This window comes from Diadema antillarum, unplaced genomic scaffold (assembly GCF_040938485.1).
Source record: "Diadema antillarum isolate AM-2024a unplaced genomic scaffold, OU_Dant_1.0 seq00001479_RagTag, whole genome shotgun sequence".
NCBI classification, from domain to species: domain Eukaryota; kingdom Metazoa; phylum Echinodermata; class Echinoidea; order Diadematoida; family Diadematidae; genus Diadema; species Diadema antillarum.
Window position 1 is genome coordinate 266,286 of NW_027272218.1, and position 18,677 is coordinate 284,962.

Consider the following 18,677-nt stretch of genomic DNA (forward strand, 5'->3'; position numbering starts at 1 on the left):
ACTTCTAACATAAAAGGCAGAAGTAATGTTTTGGTTTTTACTGGAGAGGGAAGAAGAACACTTGGTGGGATTTTATTGGGCGAATTCTTGTTGTATAATCCCCTTCTGGATACCCATTTATGGGTAAACATTTCATAATATGACTATCCTACCGAAAAAGAAGGTTCAGCAGGAGAAACGAGGGGCGGAAAGTGGAGAAAATCATCAACATCACGGACACAATCCTCATCACCATCATGGACATAACCTAGGCCATTCTGTAGCGCATTCTACAGGCGAATCAAGGGGAGGAGCTCGACCGAAATCCCGAAATTCTCCTCCACGCTGGAACACAAGTAACCCAAGAGACGATAGACTAAGTAATCATGATACAAGGACTAGCTATGATTCTCAAGAAAGGAGAGAAAATGCGCACGGTGGACATTCAAGTAACAAAAGGGCGAGGCACCGGTCATCGCCTCAACATGAATATGGCGAATTCGATTACGAACACGCAGGAGTGTCGTGGAACCAAGCTAATTCTGCGAGCTCTCAAGCGGAGATCCACGGTGCAAGCCCAAGGGACAACGGGCAAGATCAAGAAGCAGATACCGTAAATAGCGGTGATGAGCATGAGGATAATGGAGAGGAAGCCACGGAAAACATTGAAGAGGTAGCCATCTGCCAGATAAAAGCAACTGAATTAACTCTTCCTTTGATTTTCAGTCATATTTACATATTCTAAAATACTAGTGTTATTAACACTCATATGGTGTCAATATATTAAATGTCTTTTCTCCTTTTCCCCCGAACTCTAGCTCACTCTCAATCCACTGGCACTGCAATAGAAAACACTAGCTAACGTTAGGCCTAGGCACCTACAGTAGATTCTAACCTGTTATTACTATGTGCTGTATTGTAGCCGTAACATTGACCGACAAGTAGATCTATGTCTAATTCCGCTAAAAAACTTATTATTATAATAATGACACTGGCTGGGTCAGTTTTTCGCTTAACTGACCCAGCCAATGTCATTATTATAAATGAGAAGTTTTTCACAGAATTAGACATACTGTACTTGTCGGTCAAGCCGTAGCAGAACTACAAATGTAGCTGCACAAGAACACCCTTAAACAGTTGGACCTATTTCAATGTTCAACAACAACAACAGCAAAATTGTTATTATTACTAGAAACTTTACTGGCATTTGGTTGAAAAACTCACGACAACCAATCAGCAGAGTGCAGTGTAAGGAGAAGCTAATGACCATGTAATATCAGGGGCCAAAGGTATGCATTTCGCACAGATGGCTGACAGGAAACTCGGGCAGTTTCTTTACTTGGTAAAACGTAAAAGTCACAGATTGGATTATTCAGTGCCTGAATTATCCGGGAAGTTGTTGTTTAATTTCATGGTGCTCATCATTCTGCCTGATTATGCAAGCCATTTGAATGTTATTAGTGTTGTTGATTTTGTTTAACAACTGTTTCCTTGATTTGCCGACAATTTCATTTGTTGTACAATTTCATTAGACTCTAATTGTGCCTGGTTTATCTACACTGTATATTTCCCTCTTTTTTTTTCTTTTTTTTTTGGCTTGTTCCCTTATGGTTGATCCAGTTTTCATACTTTCTTATCCATTCAGTAAGAATGGTGCACAGACCACAATTGTGCAAAAAATATGTATAGACTTTCTCCCAGTCTTGAATAATGATTATCACAATCACAGATCTGTAAGGCTCATTGACGCACTCGCCTTTGGACATCTGACTCTTCACTCACGACCGTCAAAGCTAACAACAGTGTAGGGGCCTTAAGAAAAAAAAGCTGGGCACATTGTAGACTCTGTCAGAAAAAAAAAAATCACAAAAATATACTTCAAATATCAGTACTTCACAAGTATGATCTTGGAAGAATCAAATAATTGAGGAGAGATGATTGATGAATGTCACTACAGTACCTCAAGAAATGGACTTCATTGTCACATCACTTGTATGAGTGTTAGCATCTGTCTTGAACCTCAAAAATTAGCTTGGCAATGGGTTTATCTGTCTAGGGAAAGCCCCTGAAAATTGTTTGGTTGATTCATGGTTCATGCTGTGATGCTGTGATGGCCCTTCAGCTGAATGAAGTTATGAAGATGTAAAGCAGATTTACACAGCTTGTACACCTGTAGCATTTTATGGCTAAGAACACAATGGGTTATAAACTATTGAAATATGGTCAATGAGGAGGTGGGTAGTCATTCACAAGACTGGTGTTGTTTTAAGGTTCCATGATGTTATTTCAGACTATAAACTTGTTGGCATTCACATACAGCTGTAGTGGTTACTTTGGTCTTATCCACTGTTGCTTTTAAAACATTGTGCTAGTAATGTTTTCATTGCATCAATTTTCATTCAAACTAGATGTTTTCCTTCTTTCATATTGAAAGATTTGTTAAAGGGTGAATGTCTTCTTTTAATTCTAAATTGAAAAATCACAATGTACAACTGTACATGTTGCATACAGTACAGTGTATGTGTACTGTAGTGTAAGTTGCAATGTACATTGTACACTGTACAAGTGTACAAGCATGTGCACTTTGTAGCAAATCATGCTACACACTGTACATGGTACATGTTCATGTATATTTGCTCTTAACAACTTTTAACTCGTATGTTCTACTTATGAAACTTGTGTAATCTATAGAAACTGAAATTTTGTTCACAAAACCCATCATCCCTCGTTTCCCACATTCCTCATGTTATTGAGTATGATCTGATTAAGCATGTCTAGCATTTGTAATGATGATAATTGGGTTACAGGATAACAACTTCCTCTTGCCCTGTATTTCTAAGTATCTTTGTGCTATGAGAAAAGGGTCATAAATAGGACAAAAAAGGGATGAAGCATTTTCATACTTACATTTTAATGACTCATCGAGATGTGATTTAGGATTATCATGCAAATATAAGTGTATGAGTGGGGGAGAGAGAGACATAAATCATGTCTTCTGCAATAGAAAATCATATTTCAAAATTGTGACAGATGCTAATACTACATCGTAGTCTCCCAGCAAATTTAAAAACGAAGATGACTGTTGGTACGAATAACCTTTTTCTTTTTCTGCTCATGCGCAAAGTGGAACTCCGAACTGGCTCATTGGTTTCCCCTGCCCAATCATTGCCTTTGCTTTGCCAATGAGAGAAGGATTTACCACTTTCCAAAGAGCCTGACATCTGTAATTTACCCGGCAAGACAGTCTGAGGCTAACCTGTTTTTTAATGTATTGAACACTTTGTGCTTACAATGCATTTTCAAAATCATTAACCCTTTGATTGTTTGTATGTTTGTTGTTGTTGTTGTTATTGTTGTTTTCATATTTGTTTGTGTGTACCAGTACAGTGTATGTTTTTGTGTAAATTTTTTGTGATACTTGTACGTACAACTATAGAGCGTACAGGTAGAAGGCATTGAAGAACAGTGCAAAGCACCTTCATCCATGTTATTCTTGGAAATATAACATGTCTGACAGTGATGCATCTTATTTTGTAATTGAGCCATTGATGAAATTATGATTCAACCATGCCTTTGTTGGAAATCATCCATGCCTAGCGCATTAAAACAACAGATGATTTGTTGTTACTACCTAAGTATTTTGTTTTGTACTCCATTTTTGTTGACAGCTTAGTCACCATCTGTGTACATGTACCGGTAGCTGTTGGTACAGTAGGTATAGTGTAGTAAATCACAGCTCACCCAAAGAATCAATGGAGTTCATGTGATGTGACAATCTTGATTCAAAGCTGTACCACTTATAGTAAAATTCTGACCATGTGCAGTTTATCAAAACTTGTTGCTTACATGAGCAAGTACAACTTTGTATCTTGATAGGGAGAGCCATAATAAATAAGATGTAACAAAGTTTATTATTTTTAATATATAAGACTGAGGATCTCATTCATTATTGCTGTGTAAGGAGCCTGTGTTGTGTTCTCTTGCCTTCAGTTCACTGTGAAACCAAGACTCTCAGTAGTTATTCAATTCATTATATTATTATTCTATCTTCTCTGTTTGGTTTTACTTTGGTTTTTAAGATTGAAGAGCGGTTTTCCAGAGCCCTGAAGGAGAAGAAAGGTTTCATCATCAAGACAATGGTTCCAGATGGTGCATGCCTCTTCAGATCAGTTGGTGAGGCTTTATCTTGTACATTGTATGTTTTTGGATATCAAATTTCTATTTGGCCCAAATTTATTTTTTACATGTGTATATTATTTGTTTTGTTTGTTTGAGTTATTGTGCACCTGTTGTGCAACAGTATTTGAACCAGTTGCATTTTGTTCATGTCATTACAATGTTGTGTGTATGTACAAATATGTACTTCATAGTGGAACTTGAGAGAAGGATGGTTGTATTTTGATATTGTCTGTAGACAAAGAAGGGCATTCATACCATCAAGCACAATGGTACAATGTAGTTGCCTTTTTGGTTCTCAAAAGACTTTACAACTTGTGACTAATGTACCGGTACCAAGGTAATCAATGATCCAATGTCCCAAATTACTTAATGCTATCTTTGCATTCACATTAATTTCTGTATGAATTGAGTGAATGCAGCAATATTACTAAAATACAGTGAAAGGTTGAGGAAAATTGGACAATCCGTTCAAAAATAATGAATTTGCACATTTTCTGCACAGTCACTGCTGGATGAGAAGATTATAGTTTATGATATCATATGCCTAGAAAAATATACCAGTAAAGAAAACTTAAGAGAACTCCACAAAAGCTTTTTTTTTTTTTTGGACAAAAGTACACCTTTTCTTGATTTTTTGACAAAAGTTCACCTTTTCTTGACTTGTCGGGTTCTGACATGTACAAGTTTGTATCAGGGGTAATATTATTCCCTTACCTTCTGGAAGGGGCAAGTCAAGTGCTATTTTATCATGAAAGAATACAGAAAATATGTTGAATTTTCTTGATATTTTCATTATCATTCTATACATGTAACACCACAAGCTTCAGTCTTTTCATCCAGCAAGCGGCTATGGGGGGCACTGAAACTTAAAAAATTCATACATGTTGTTATGTAACTTTTGAACGCATTGCCGATTTTTCCTCAAACTTTCACCGATGTATTCTACTAAAATTGCTTCATTCACTTGCACATGTCTCTGTTGTTGCCAGAGTTTGTTTTATATAATGCATGTAGTCATCCCAAATTCTGCATTGGGCATTAACAGAGGCGAGCCTTTTACACATGCAGTGTAGTGTGTGACACGTCAAATCCACCATACATGTTGTTCAGATGCACGATTCACATGGATGTTGAAATGAGTGAAAACAGACTGGTGTGGCCTCGCCTGGGGCTGAGATATTTTGCTGTGAATCACATCCACTGGGAGCATGACTTGATGAATAACCATGAAAACTATCAATGAAAATGCAGAATTATGTCTACAAAGCTTGGCTTTCTCAAGAGATTATTGTACATTGTAACTATGGTACTGCTCCTGTCTGTGTAGCTCTACGATTGTGTATGTATGTCAGTGACAACCAAAGCTATTGCTTGACATTTGTGAGATTGATGTAAATAGGCACTTTCCTATTGCATTTCCTACCGCAGCTGTGAAGAAATAGATATAAACAATGGAGAAGATATAACAGGAGGGAAAAGAAAAGTGCCCTCTTGGCTTAAAATGGCATGAATCATGAGGGTGTAATCCATTCCAAGAAGGCAGAATGACCCAGCCAGTCCAAACTGCTCAAAGCTGAGAGTGACTGTTGAGGAACTGCTTATTTCCCGTTTGATTGGAAGCCAATCGCAGAGCTCTGTGCTGTACCACTCTGCATACCAGAAAATGTTAGCACTCTCGGTGTTAGTCCAAACATTCATTACACTGGATGATATTCCCACTGGATGGCATGTTCTTGCATTGTGTGTAGTATGCGTTATCAACGCTACAAGCTTACTGCAGTTCCACTTTGTAATTGCCCACAAGTATAGTGTAGACATGTGTACTATCTGACGCTGTATGTGATGTATTGTACATCTTTCAGTGGTGTTTATAAAGTCAATGGTATTTGACGATCTTGATCTGTAGCTCAAGAGAAAATCAAGGGAGATTCATTCACAGCAGTCAGCAACTAGATGCATTTACAATTGTACATTGCAGGTGTACAGTAGATACATTTGTACAAGTACCAATGTTCATACACGATGTACATGTACAACACTTTAATTACAATTTTATGCATTTGTTGTTGTTTTTTTCAGGATAGTACGGCATACATGGCATGCAACATGAGCAAACTTTAATGCATTATGTGACCCACTACAACAAAAGGATCGGAAAGTCGAGGAGGACAATTTTCAGAAAATGACATGACATGATTCCATTACTCTTTCACTTTAATTTCATAAATTATGCGACTCATAAAGGTACTCAGTTGTGGAGATATAGATGATTTTATTAGCGCATGTCGAGTGGTTTAAGAAATCAGCATTTCAAGAAAACCGCCTTCAAAGTTTTCCTTCTGACGCTGTCATGAAAAACGGGAGGCAAGACAGTTTTCCCCTCTTGACAATAGAAGGTATGCTCCTAGCAACCTTCATGCTGTTCATTCAAGCTTAGTGCCAGCAGTCGACGCATGACCAATCAATAACCAGGATGCCTCGCACTGACCAATAAGGTAACTCCCTCGTTGCTAGGGGCGGAGTCTGTCTGCGGCATTAAATCCTAATCTTTGGACACGTTTCTGTTCTGTTGAAAGTCCGAGAATTATGGCCCAGAAAACCGCTAATTTCTTGCCTTTCCTTTGATCATTTACAACAGCTTCCAAATTGCAGATGATAGCTTCCAAATTGCAAATGGTAGACAATACATTACAGTGTACATGTAGACTACAAAATTATGCCAAAAACAGAAATCTGATGATTTTGCCCGATATTGATGATCTGACTTCAAACTTGATTTTCTCGGCTCAGCCGTTGGCTACTTGAGGATCCTTTTGTTGTGGCGGGTCTCTAGTATACGTGTATATAACCTTTATTCTGATTGAATATCAACTCCATTTAAAAAGAAAGTGAACTCCAATGTAGCATGTATCCATGTACTCACACAGCAAGCTGTGAACCCTGGGTGAAATGAGAAAATGAAACTGATCAAGTGCAAAGGTGTTCATGGTAAAATACATGTAGTACCGGGCTTGTGTGATATAAATGTGTATTGCACTCACATCCTCCATGGCTTGTCTGTCCCTCATCATCAGTGTTTGGATTTCTTCCTTGTAGAACATAACTTAGAGCAACAAGAATGGCAGTCACTACACACTGCCATTCTTTATTTTAATGTTGAAAGTAATGAACATAAATGTCAGCATTATTCATACCTTGTATTGTACATACATTACATTCTGGCTCAGAGAAAGCCACTGCCTTTGAGAACATTAAAGGTCCTGTACAATGTGTGGGGGAATTTGCCAATCTTATTAAGAATGGGTCAAGTCAATGGGGGGAGGGGGAGGAAGAAATGGGTGATTGAGAGATGGATAAATGTGTGCATGCAATACTGCCCTTCAAAGGAAATTGGTTTTTCACTGGATTACACAATTAGATTGCAATAAAAAATTCATACAATTCATCAGTATTCGAGTTTCAATGATATTATCACTCTTTGAAGATCTATATACTGCAAAGTTACATTTTTCCTCTCACCTCCCTGCATTTTGTAAGGACAGAATACTCTAAGCTGTAGGCCCTCTTAGTTGTGTCATGAACTTTCCTGATCTCCATTGTTCTTGTCGCAAAGTCTGATATTACAGCATTTTATGGTGTAGTAAATGCAGTGTTTCTATACATTGTACATGCAATGTACAGCATTTTTTACAGTAAATCATGCCTGTACCAGTGAGTGAGTTTGTTAATAATTTGTCTTTCATATCACACTGAAGAAGACATACAATTGTACTTATACGGATTGTACATGGTATACACTACTTCCTCTCTTTTTTATTATTATTATTATTATTATGAAATACTAGGTTCAAGCAAGAAAGAGACCAGGTTTGGAATTTCAGACCAAGTTTATATTTGATAAAATCTTTCATGAGCCAAATTTTTAGGACAGATATTTCATTTACTTTTTAAAGAAAATAATTGCACCTGCCCTACATAGCTATAACTGTAGGTAAAATGTAGAGTTACATTGTGCATGTGGTATCAGTGGACCTATGAGTGTATCTACAGTACACATACCTACATTGTATACAGCAAATGTTTGTTCATTTTATTTTGTGATGATTACAATGTATGCTAGTCCACAGCAGCAAATTTATACAATGTAGGCCAAGCAAATCTGAACAGCCCACTAAATTTAGCAAGCCCATGTCTTTCTATAAAAACAATGTTATGAGCAAATGATATGCAATGTACATGTACTGTATGTTGTTATGTATTCTCATGAATGGACATTGACACCAGTGATCAGCAGTAAGGGCCCATAAAAAAAAAAAAAATTATAATTTAACTTTATGTCATCCTGTGTATACATTGTGGGTACCAAACTACCATACAATGGTATTGTGCTTCTAAAATGGTATGTACAAATGTAACATTTATAGTATGTTCACTTTACACTGACTAGATAGCAGTAGTGCAACTGTATGCTTTAGATACTAAAAAGAGATTTCATGGAATTATTAAATGGAAATAATCTCATGTGTGGATTGTACCAGGATACACAAGCACCACTTCTGCCAACTTGTTACTTGTTGCTATGTATTCTCGCACCAGGATATTGAAAGGTGTCTGTTTCAATGTGACCACCAAGTGAAATGATCAGGGGATTTTAGCTCAGCCTTGGTCATATGACCCATGCATTGTTTCCTACAGTTTTGTACCTTCTCCTGGCTTTTATACTCCATGTACACATTACATACACATGTACACGTGTATGTTGTACATCTCGCCATTACCTTCTTGGATTCTGAAAGCTGTGATCATGTGTGATTTGTCTGTTGATGGTACAATCCGTTGTACATTATGTGAAGAAGTGAAATTCCACTTGCAAAGCACTACCAATAGTACCATTTCATGCCAAGCTAAATGACTATATAGAATCACAAAACATGTCATCACTATTAATAATGCATCAACTAAGCACAAAAATATGAGGAGTTGTTACTAATTAAAGTAGTTCAGCAAAACAGGATAACCTTCAATGTTCATATGTGTCACCAAAAATGGCATCAACTACCGGTCCCACGTTGTAGATGCAATCTTTTCACACGTGTTTGGTTGAAGAGGACTGCAGTACAACAGACACGGCCACGCATGAAATATTCACTAGTATTAAACATGCACATAGGTTTCTTGAAAGAAAAAAAAAATGAGTGGATTTTATGTGCATATGTATAAAGCCTTTAATGTAATACAATTTATGGATTGAGCACAGCATTTTTACGTGACCATGCATAATTCTCAAAGTTTATTATTATTACGATTATTATTTATTCAGCTTTCAGTCACAAATATCAATATTACATTATTATTCAAGATCAGAACATACAATGGAGAGTTAAATGGGTGCACCAGGTATAAGGCAGCCCAGGTCTGTAATAAGCATACAGCATTCAAGATTTTCTAATAATTGTTAATGTCATACTGTAAATATCAAAATGCAGTACGGTGGCATGTACGTGTGTAAAAATGTTCAGTATTACCAGGGGTATATGTAACAGTACACTGATGTATGAAGACTAACACTTTATGCTCGTACAATGTACTGGAAGAATGCAACATGAAGATGATGGCTTCCTGTATAATAACAAGTGACAGTTATACAGGTTTTCCTTTGTTGTTGATATTGTGTATATGGTCAGAATATTGTTGATCATTGATGTTTATGTGTTTGTCATTGTATCTATAGCTGACCAGGTCTATGGTGACCAGGAGTGGCATGCCATTGTGAGGGGACATTGCATGGATTATATGGTAAGTTTCAGATACAGTACATGTACACTTTCCAACCAACAGGTTACCTTCAAGAAATGAAGAGCTAGTGTTTCAACCATCCTAGTGACAAGGACATTTTTTGTGTTGTACACAAAATGTTTTTGCTTACGGTCATTTGGTATTATGAGAAACCTGTAAACTTAAAAGTCAGTTGATGCGAATGCATATTTGCTTGTCCTGAAAGGTAGAATGAAGTTGTATAATTATTTTCACTATGATAAGGATTGATTATGGTAGTGCAAACTTTTGGTGGTTCTGTTTACAATTTGCTTATGACTGAAATATCAAAATGTGCAGTGATGGTCAAATTTCTGTCTACCTTGGTACTGAATATACAACTGTAGTGTATACCAACATGGAAACAGTAAAATATGAAATACATGGTATAGAATTGTACACTGATTGTAAAATTTCTGTCTACCTTGGTACTGAATGTAATATACCAACATAGAAACACTAAAATTTACTTGTTGACATAATTCATGTGAACAAAATAGACATTGATCAATGATGTTACTGTAAGTTATTTCACTTTTCTGTTGTCATTTGAAATCTGAACATTCTGTTTGTGCATCACAGACAAAGAATGCAGACTACTTCTCACAGTTTGTCACTGAAGACTTTGCCACGTATGTCGCACGTAAACGCCTGGACAGTTGCCATGGTAACCATGTGGAAATGCAAGCCCTGTCTGAGATGTACAATCGCAACATTGAGGTCTACATGTACAGTACAGGTAAACACTTTTTATGCCTCCGCCACAAAGTGGTGCTGGAGGCATTATGTTTTCGGGTTGTCCGTCCGTCCGTCCGTCCTTCCGTCCATCCGTCCGTAATGAATTTTGTGGCAAGCGTAACTAAAAAAACTTTTGAGTTATCCTAATGAAACTTGGCATGTATGTGTATTAGGGGGTGAAGTTGTGCCTGTCAACTTTTGGGTGCACATGCTCAAGGTCAAAGGTCAAAAGGTCAAGGTCATATACATAAAATTTCACTATTTCAACCATATCTCTGCAATGCCTTGAGATATTTTCTTGAAACTTAGTGTATTCATGTATTACGCAATTAAGATTCTCTGGTGAAAGTTTGGGGTCATGAGGTCAAAGGTCAAAGGTCAAAAGGTCAAGTAAAAATATTAAAACTTCACTTTTTTCTCCGTACCTTGGAAATTGTTCGAGGTATCTTCATGGAACATACATGTACCGACTGGCAGTGATTATCTAGACAATTTAGGGTTCATGGGGTCAAAGGTCAGGGGTCAAAGGTCAAGGGCAACACTTCAAAATTTTACTATTTCCCTCATGTTTATGCAATGCCAGCAGGATTATTTTTTTTTACACTTGATGTATGCATGTATAACCTAATAGAGATTCTCTGGAAAGTTTTTTTTTTTTGGTTTGTTTTGTTTTTGCCTCAAAGGTCAAAAGGTCAAAGATCAAGTGAAAGTGCTGAACTAAATTTTTTCCTTCATATCTCGGAAATGGCTCAAGTTATCTTTAAACTTTCTACATATTTATGCATGTTCTGCCTGACAGTGATTATCTTATGAATTGTAGGGTCAAAGGCCAGATGAAAATGGTAACAATTTACTATTCAATACAGAAATTGCACTTTTTCTCCATACCTTGGAAATTACTCAATGCATAAACGTATGAATTGGTCAAAGTCAAGTTAAAGTCCTTAAATCCCAAATCATACATGCTCTCCTATCCATCCAATTAAACCTAGGTCAAGGAAGGTGAACATTCAACACATTTGTGACAAACTTGTCATTTCAATATTTAGCCAATTTTGTGAAAATGTAATCACACATTGTCCACATGTACTATCTAGACCTATAAGGAGAATCATGCATCATGGCGGAGGCATACCAGTCGCCACAGCGACATTTCTAGTTTTTTCTTGTGGAAAGCTTAAAAAAAAAAAAAATGTGTAGCAGGTTTATCTTGTTTATGCAACCAACATTATACCATGTGTAACTGCCATAGCAGAGATATGCAGTGTATAAGCCGGGATATTTCAAAAATTCAAACACTTGGTGATGATAACGTAATTCTGATTGTAAAATCCCAGGACCAGATGCATCATGAGAGATGTATTAATATTTCTTCATTTTGTACTTTATTTCCAGAACCTATCAATACTTTTCATACAATCAACAAGACAGACAATGATCCTATACGTGTGAGCTACCATCGCAATGTCCACTACAACTCGGTCGTCGACCCTCACAAAGCTACCATTGGTGTTGGTCTAGGAATGCCATCTTTTGTTCCCGGGGTGAGTTGATGAAGAGAAAAGCAAAATGTGAACATATGGTTCCCTTTCACAGGTGTACATGTACATCTGTAGCAGCTATAAAGATGGATGTTGCCCTCAGTCTGTCAGTGAAAGGTGACTACCCTTTGTCTTGTTATAGACAACTGGGAGACCATTGCCTGAGAACTCGCCATGCACTGAAAATCCAGACTGGTCGATTAATTTTGTGGCCATCAAATGAGAGCAATGACCTGTGACACATATATAGCTTATAACCCTTATAATCAGCTGTTGCTTTTATGAATGTATGTGAGAAGGGTGCCAGCTCTAGGTATTGTGTTGCAGAGTTGTCCATACATCTTGTGTCTGTCTGCAGCCTAAGATCACGTCTTAGGCAGATTTTCTTGAAGTTCATTGCAAGGAGTGTAAATGTGGTTTGAAAATCTTGCAAGAGCATGGACAAAAACAGAACGATACTGCAAGTTCTCCTCACATACTGTATCAGACTGTTGTGGAAGTGCTCTATGTCTGTATGTATGCAGATACTGGCATGTAAGTTTTGGTTTTTGTACTTCAATAGCCATGAAACTTACTGTCAGTGAGTAACATGTTGTGACTGCCCTGCCCCCCCCCCCCCCCCCACCAATCCAATGTTTGACAGTAAAATTCATTCTGTGATGGAGGTCTGTCCTATGGGTTATTGTACTCCAATGCAGCTGGCTGACAAGATGATGATGCGGGATGCAATTCATATATCAGAGAAGTCTGCCATCGAGCAGGCTATGCTACAGGACAAGCTCATTGCCACAGACTGGGAGGCCACCAATGAAGCCATCGAGGAGCAGGTTGCTAGGGAATCCTTCATCCAGTGGCTGAAAGATAATGAGAAGAGAGCCCAAAAGAAAGCAGTAAGTTTGCACTTGAACTGAGATCCTTAGCCCTCTAGTCTAATGAAGCAGTGATTGATTACTTTCATTCTTTTCATTTTCGGGTGGGAGATCTCAGAGTATAACCTTTTTTTTTCAAGAAATGTTTCGTCCATCTTCTATGTTTTGCATAATAATGGTACATGGGCAAGGCCTACAATGTAAAAAGGATAAACCATTATGTGGTAGTTTTCATGGACATTTGGAGGTCAGGTGTAAAATCCATGGAATTTGTAATCTGGGTATTAAAGAGAAAGTGTTCTAAATGTTATATGTACATGCACATGCAGTGTGTGTTGTACTTTAAAAGATAACTGACAGTTGCAGTAGTTACTAGTATTCTGGTGAAGGATACATTTTCACCAGCATCACATACTACATATATTGTAAAATCAGATACAAAAAAAATATTTGTACAGGTTTGAACTAAAAAAAAAAAAATTGTGAATGCAAAATGTATACTTTTCACTAGTTTGAACATGTACTTTAATAGTAGCCATTTCTTGTCATTACAGCATGTATTGCAGAGATTGGATAGATACTGAAACTAAGCATTTTGTCTGTGTGAAATGTGCAGCTTCCTGCAACTGCAACGTGCAGTTCTGCCCCTCCTGACTCTCCCCCTGGCTGGTGGGCTGAAGGGGCCCAGAAATCTGCTTGCAGCCCAGGTTCCCACCACCCTTCTGGTCACCATCCCTCCACCCAGCATGCTGGGGGGAAGCACTCCAGTGACAAGCACTCTGGGGGTAAACACTCCAGTGCCCATCACCAGTCATCTCACCACCCTAGCTCCCATCACTCTGGCTCCCATCACTCCGGTGGGCATCACTCCAGCCACCACCCTACAAGTCATCTGGCTGCTGCACACTACCCCACCAACCACCTGGCGCCCAGGAGCAGAGGGCCCAGCAACAGCTCAGGGCCCAACAGTCCAGAGCGGCTAGATGCAGCAAGACTAAGGCCACTGTCACCAGGTGTGCTCAGGGGGAGGAATGCAGATAAAGTGAAGGCTCAGCAACATGTGTCCAATGCAGGTTGGTGGTCAACAGATTAAACATTGGTTACGTTCAGGCGGTGATCCTTAACCTCGAGTATAGCTATCTTCGAGGATAAGCTCATAGTAAGGCACCTTGTAGACGCACTCACTGATAGCTAACTTACAATTAACTCTAAGGTAACTATCCAGGAGATATCTCGGGTTTAGCGCTCTATCAAGGAGCCGCGGTGGTTCCCCACTCGTAGGAACTGTGAGTCTATCCTTGAGGATAGTTACCTTCAAGGATAATCTTTGTCGTGTGAATGTAACTATTACAACTTGTTCTCAAAGTCAAGTGAATGTTGATATCCTCTTCAGATTCTTGTTCTTTAAATGAATCCAGCATATACTTACAGTGTAGCTTAATATTGTAAGGACTCATGCATGTTATGTAGATTATTGCTTTAATCGGAATCTATCACATGCTGTAGATCAGTTCTAGAATTTTGATGGTCTTGTTTATCATCTGATGAAAAGAAAAAAATAGCACCATATTTATATTGCTTACAGATCCAACCTGTGTCTGAAAGTTATTAAGTCATTTTTTTATAGCAGCCACATTACACATGTACCTGTGTTGAAATCATTATGAGGAAACATGAATTTTAACATAGGCATGAAAACATCTAATGTTAGCTTCTCAGGTTGGTTTCACACTTTAAATCAGCCACTGTTATGCTGATTGAGATACACACCTTAAGAAAACTCATTCCCAGTGTCTGTGCTGCATATGAAACCAAAAATTAGTTATTGATGTATTACTTTGAATCCCAGGGAAGTGTGTGATACAGTTGCCATGACTGGAAATATGAAAGCTTCGTGATTAAAGGGGATGGCTAGTAACTGATCAGTGGGAATCGGTGGGAATGCTGGGGGATGATTGTTCCAATCCTTGTGGGATTTATTCAAGAGTACAGGTTAACATGACTGTACAGTGTCGGGGCGATCATTAACGGTACAGGCACTGTACCGTTAACTGTACAGGCATGCTTACCTGGAAACATTGAACTGCACATTACTTGAATATGAGACCAATCTGAAGCAAATAATTTTCACACAACAATAGATATATAATGTACACTTATATGAATCCCACAAGGATTGGAACAATCATCCCCCAGCATTCCCACTGATTCCCACGGATCAGTTACTAGCCATCCCCTTTAAGGAATCGCCTCTCCCAACAGTTGTTCTTTTAAAGCAATATGGGATATGAGCTGATGTTACATTTGTGTTTTTGTAATTATGATAATGATATGATTACTATTGGCTCTCCTCATGAAAACAAATCTTTTCTGCTGTAAGTGCTTGCACAGGGTTGCAATATCGGGTGATACAGTCACCATTTACAACAGATGAGGCATTCTTCACTCTAACCTGCACCTAATCTCAACAGTTTCATTGTGTCATTCCTCTCCAGACCGCCCCACAACCAGTGGTCACATCTCAAACCCAGCATCTCCTCAGGGGGCCCATGCCCGAGACACAGCCAGCCCGCAGGCAGGGCCTAGTGGCTACAGCCCCCCTGTGACTCAGCGGCCTCCAGCCATTAGCATGGAGGATATTCCACCTGAAGAATTTGGTGAGAGCTAGTTCTTAAGTACACACACACACACACATACACACACCATGTTCAGAAAGTAAGTAGCAAGTGTTTTACATTGTATCCAAATTCTAGATCAGATTGCCATCATGTCAAAGATTAAAAGTCCTTTAATTTCCCCATCCCTTTTTTTTTTGGGGGGGGGGGGGGGGATTAATTCCATTTTCTGAAAGTGTTATCCAGCTGTGAACATTATTGTCTTGAATGAAATTCAGTGCCACATTTTACCAGATTAGTACCCATAAACACTGAAGCTGCAAGGACTTGATCCTTCTGCGATTGCTTTTGTAATTGAGGTGTTGTAACCTCGAGAAGGAGAAAGGAGTCCCCACTATGCACACATCTCATTTCGGCCAAAACTCAGACAAAACAAGTCTACCTCACTGTGATGTTTATGAGGAACTGTCAAATCAACTTAATTTCCCCAAGTGTTGTGTGCGTCTCTTCAAAGTCTCGAAGCTTGCAAGAGGTGGGCTCTGCATGTGTACCTAATTTGCATAAATTTATGCATATTCATGATGGAGGACTTTATCGAATACATGTTATCTAAACTGCATGGTCTGCTGTGCTTCTCCAACCCACAGGTATCTCAGAGTGGGAGTCTGAGGATGCGATTCTTGCTTCCATTCTTGCCCAGTCTCACCAGGAGTACGTGGACACTCTAATACGCAGCGCTCAAAGGGATACCGACTCAGACAGTTGACCTGCAGGAACTGGCTTCAACCATTAATTCACAATTCTTTTTTCCACGAAAAAAAAAGAAACAAAATCATGCAAACAGTTGCCTTTTTTGTTGTTGTTTCTTTTTTAATGTTTTCTTTGAAGTGATGTTCACTTCAGGGGTAATGAGAGTCTTGGAATGTATCAAGATGCAGTGGAAATTTCTCTGTTTTGGTCAGTACAGAAAAGTAAACATTTGTCAAATGTTTGTGAGATAAAGAATATGAAACAAGCTTATAACTTACTGTTGATGCTTAGTTATTTTCAGAGTTGATATTTATTATCTGATGATAGCAGATTATGTGGACCAAGTTAGAAGCAATATGTCCGGCACTTTTTTGGTGTTGCCCAGGAGAGAGTAGGTATTTAGTATTTAGAAACCAAATAAAATATATGCAATGTTAGCAGTATCTTTCTTTGTTTCTTTCACCTAAATGCCTGCTGATGTTACTCCTAACTGTGAAATAATAGGAAAGGAAAAGAAGTAAAATGAAATAAGTTATTAACTGCCATATTCATTTTTACACTCTGCACAATACTGCAGAATATGTCTTGGAAAGATGCATCCACAACAAAAGTTGTCACTGTTACTATTTGTAGGAATGCAACTAGCAAGTAAGTCCTATGTTCTGTTCAAAATATATTCTTTGGTCAGTGCAAGAAATAAAAAGTTGGCAATTTGTACAATTGTAACCATTCCTTTAGCAGCATATTTCTCAATTGTGTCCAGAAAAAAGGAAACAATATGACCAGCAGTTTTTGATCACAACAGCATATGAAGTGAGTCCAGAAATGTAGTGAAAGAATTAACTGTAGGATGTATATCTCAACCCTCCCCCCCCCCCCCCCTGTTTAAAATGTTTGTGTAACTAAAACTGGATGGTATCTGTCAAAAGAGTACCCATTTGTTTGATTTGATGGGTAGGAATCAACTGCTGCTGAATGTAATGCTTCTGATTACTGACGCAAGTGATAAAATTGCATGCCTAGTGAATTGCTGGTGAACTAGTGAAGTTTTGTTTAATCAAAGCTATGGTAGCACAGGAAATTGTCAGGAACAAATGTTAAAATTGGAAGCTGTAGACTCTCCTAACATTTTTGGACCATTTAAACCTCTGTTTAAGAGAATGATGAATGTGATTACAGAGACACAGTTGTGCATTATTTGTTGTATAGACAGGTATATAGCTCCCTGTCACATGCTTCATGAGTTTGTATTGAGACATCTTTAATCATTGTGAAGAAGACATAGTTGGGTCTTTAAGACCTGGCCATTTTGAATGAGAATTATCAATGAACATACTATAGGTACTGGTGGAACACTGTTCAGGCACAAGCAAAGTGATGAATTGATGTGTTTTGAAATACTTCAAAACTAATTGATTTCTTGAGAGTAAATCATTCGTTGAGGAAAGAGCACAATTTTGTTTTGCAGCAGTAGTATTAAACCGTCATTTCTATAATTAAAGGGAGCATAATAGGCTTCAAGAAGACTGTATCCAGAAAGTCTTGTGTTACTGTTATTTAAGAGCCGTGCTCTCCCTACATCAAGTCAAGTTACATTTGGACTCTTAAATTTTCTTGAGATATGTCCTTTATGACAAAATACTACAAACGGGATAATGCTGGTGGCACTTGTGCGGATTGCACTGCTGTTTCTTTTAAGTTTGGTTATCTGTGCATTGCCTGGACAGTATTGCCAGTTTTTCATGGCCTTTGTGATGAAGTATTGAGCAATTTAATACAATATTCTGCTAGTTAGAGTGTACCTATGGTGGATACAAAAGCATGACGATCACATTGTCTTTCTTCTCCTTGATAAAACGAAACTGGGCATTGAAATACTGTGCACAGGAATTCTATACAATCTAAAGTGGCAGATTGAGATATGAAATGGAGGATTAGTCTATTAGTGTCATGCATTTGTTAAACATGAGTTGGCTTTATACTTTGTGAACCGCTGCTCTATCATGAAAATTCTGGGTAGAGAAAAGTAACAGAAAGGCAAAGAGTGAAATGAAGTTGTTGATTCTTTTGTAGTAACTTTTTTTTTTTAAGTTTCCCAGTTTGTGGAAGTCATTCATAAGCCCAGGGTGAATTCTCATCAAACTGTCATGCATGAAATAGTACATGTAGTTCTACTGCTGCATGAATTTTCA

General features: G+C 38.1%; 1 protein-coding gene across 1 annotated transcript; it reads left to right on the forward strand.

The window, feature by feature from the left end:
* Window positions 1-33: 33 nt before the first annotated feature.
* On the forward strand, window positions 34-17,343 carry LOC139709900 (uncharacterized). The gene is made up of 9 exons (XM_071621857.1): window positions 34-652; window positions 4,059-4,152; window positions 9,890-9,954; window positions 10,555-10,711; window positions 12,106-12,254; window positions 12,950-13,141; window positions 13,737-14,193; window positions 15,616-15,777; window positions 16,383-17,343. The coding sequence occupies exons 1-9, from the start codon at window positions 140-142 to the stop codon at window positions 16,499-16,501; spliced, it is 1,908 nt and encodes a 635-aa protein (XP_071477958.1). The 5' UTR covers window positions 34-139; the 3' UTR covers window positions 16,502-17,343.
* Window positions 17,344-18,677: the final 1,334 nt, after the last annotated feature.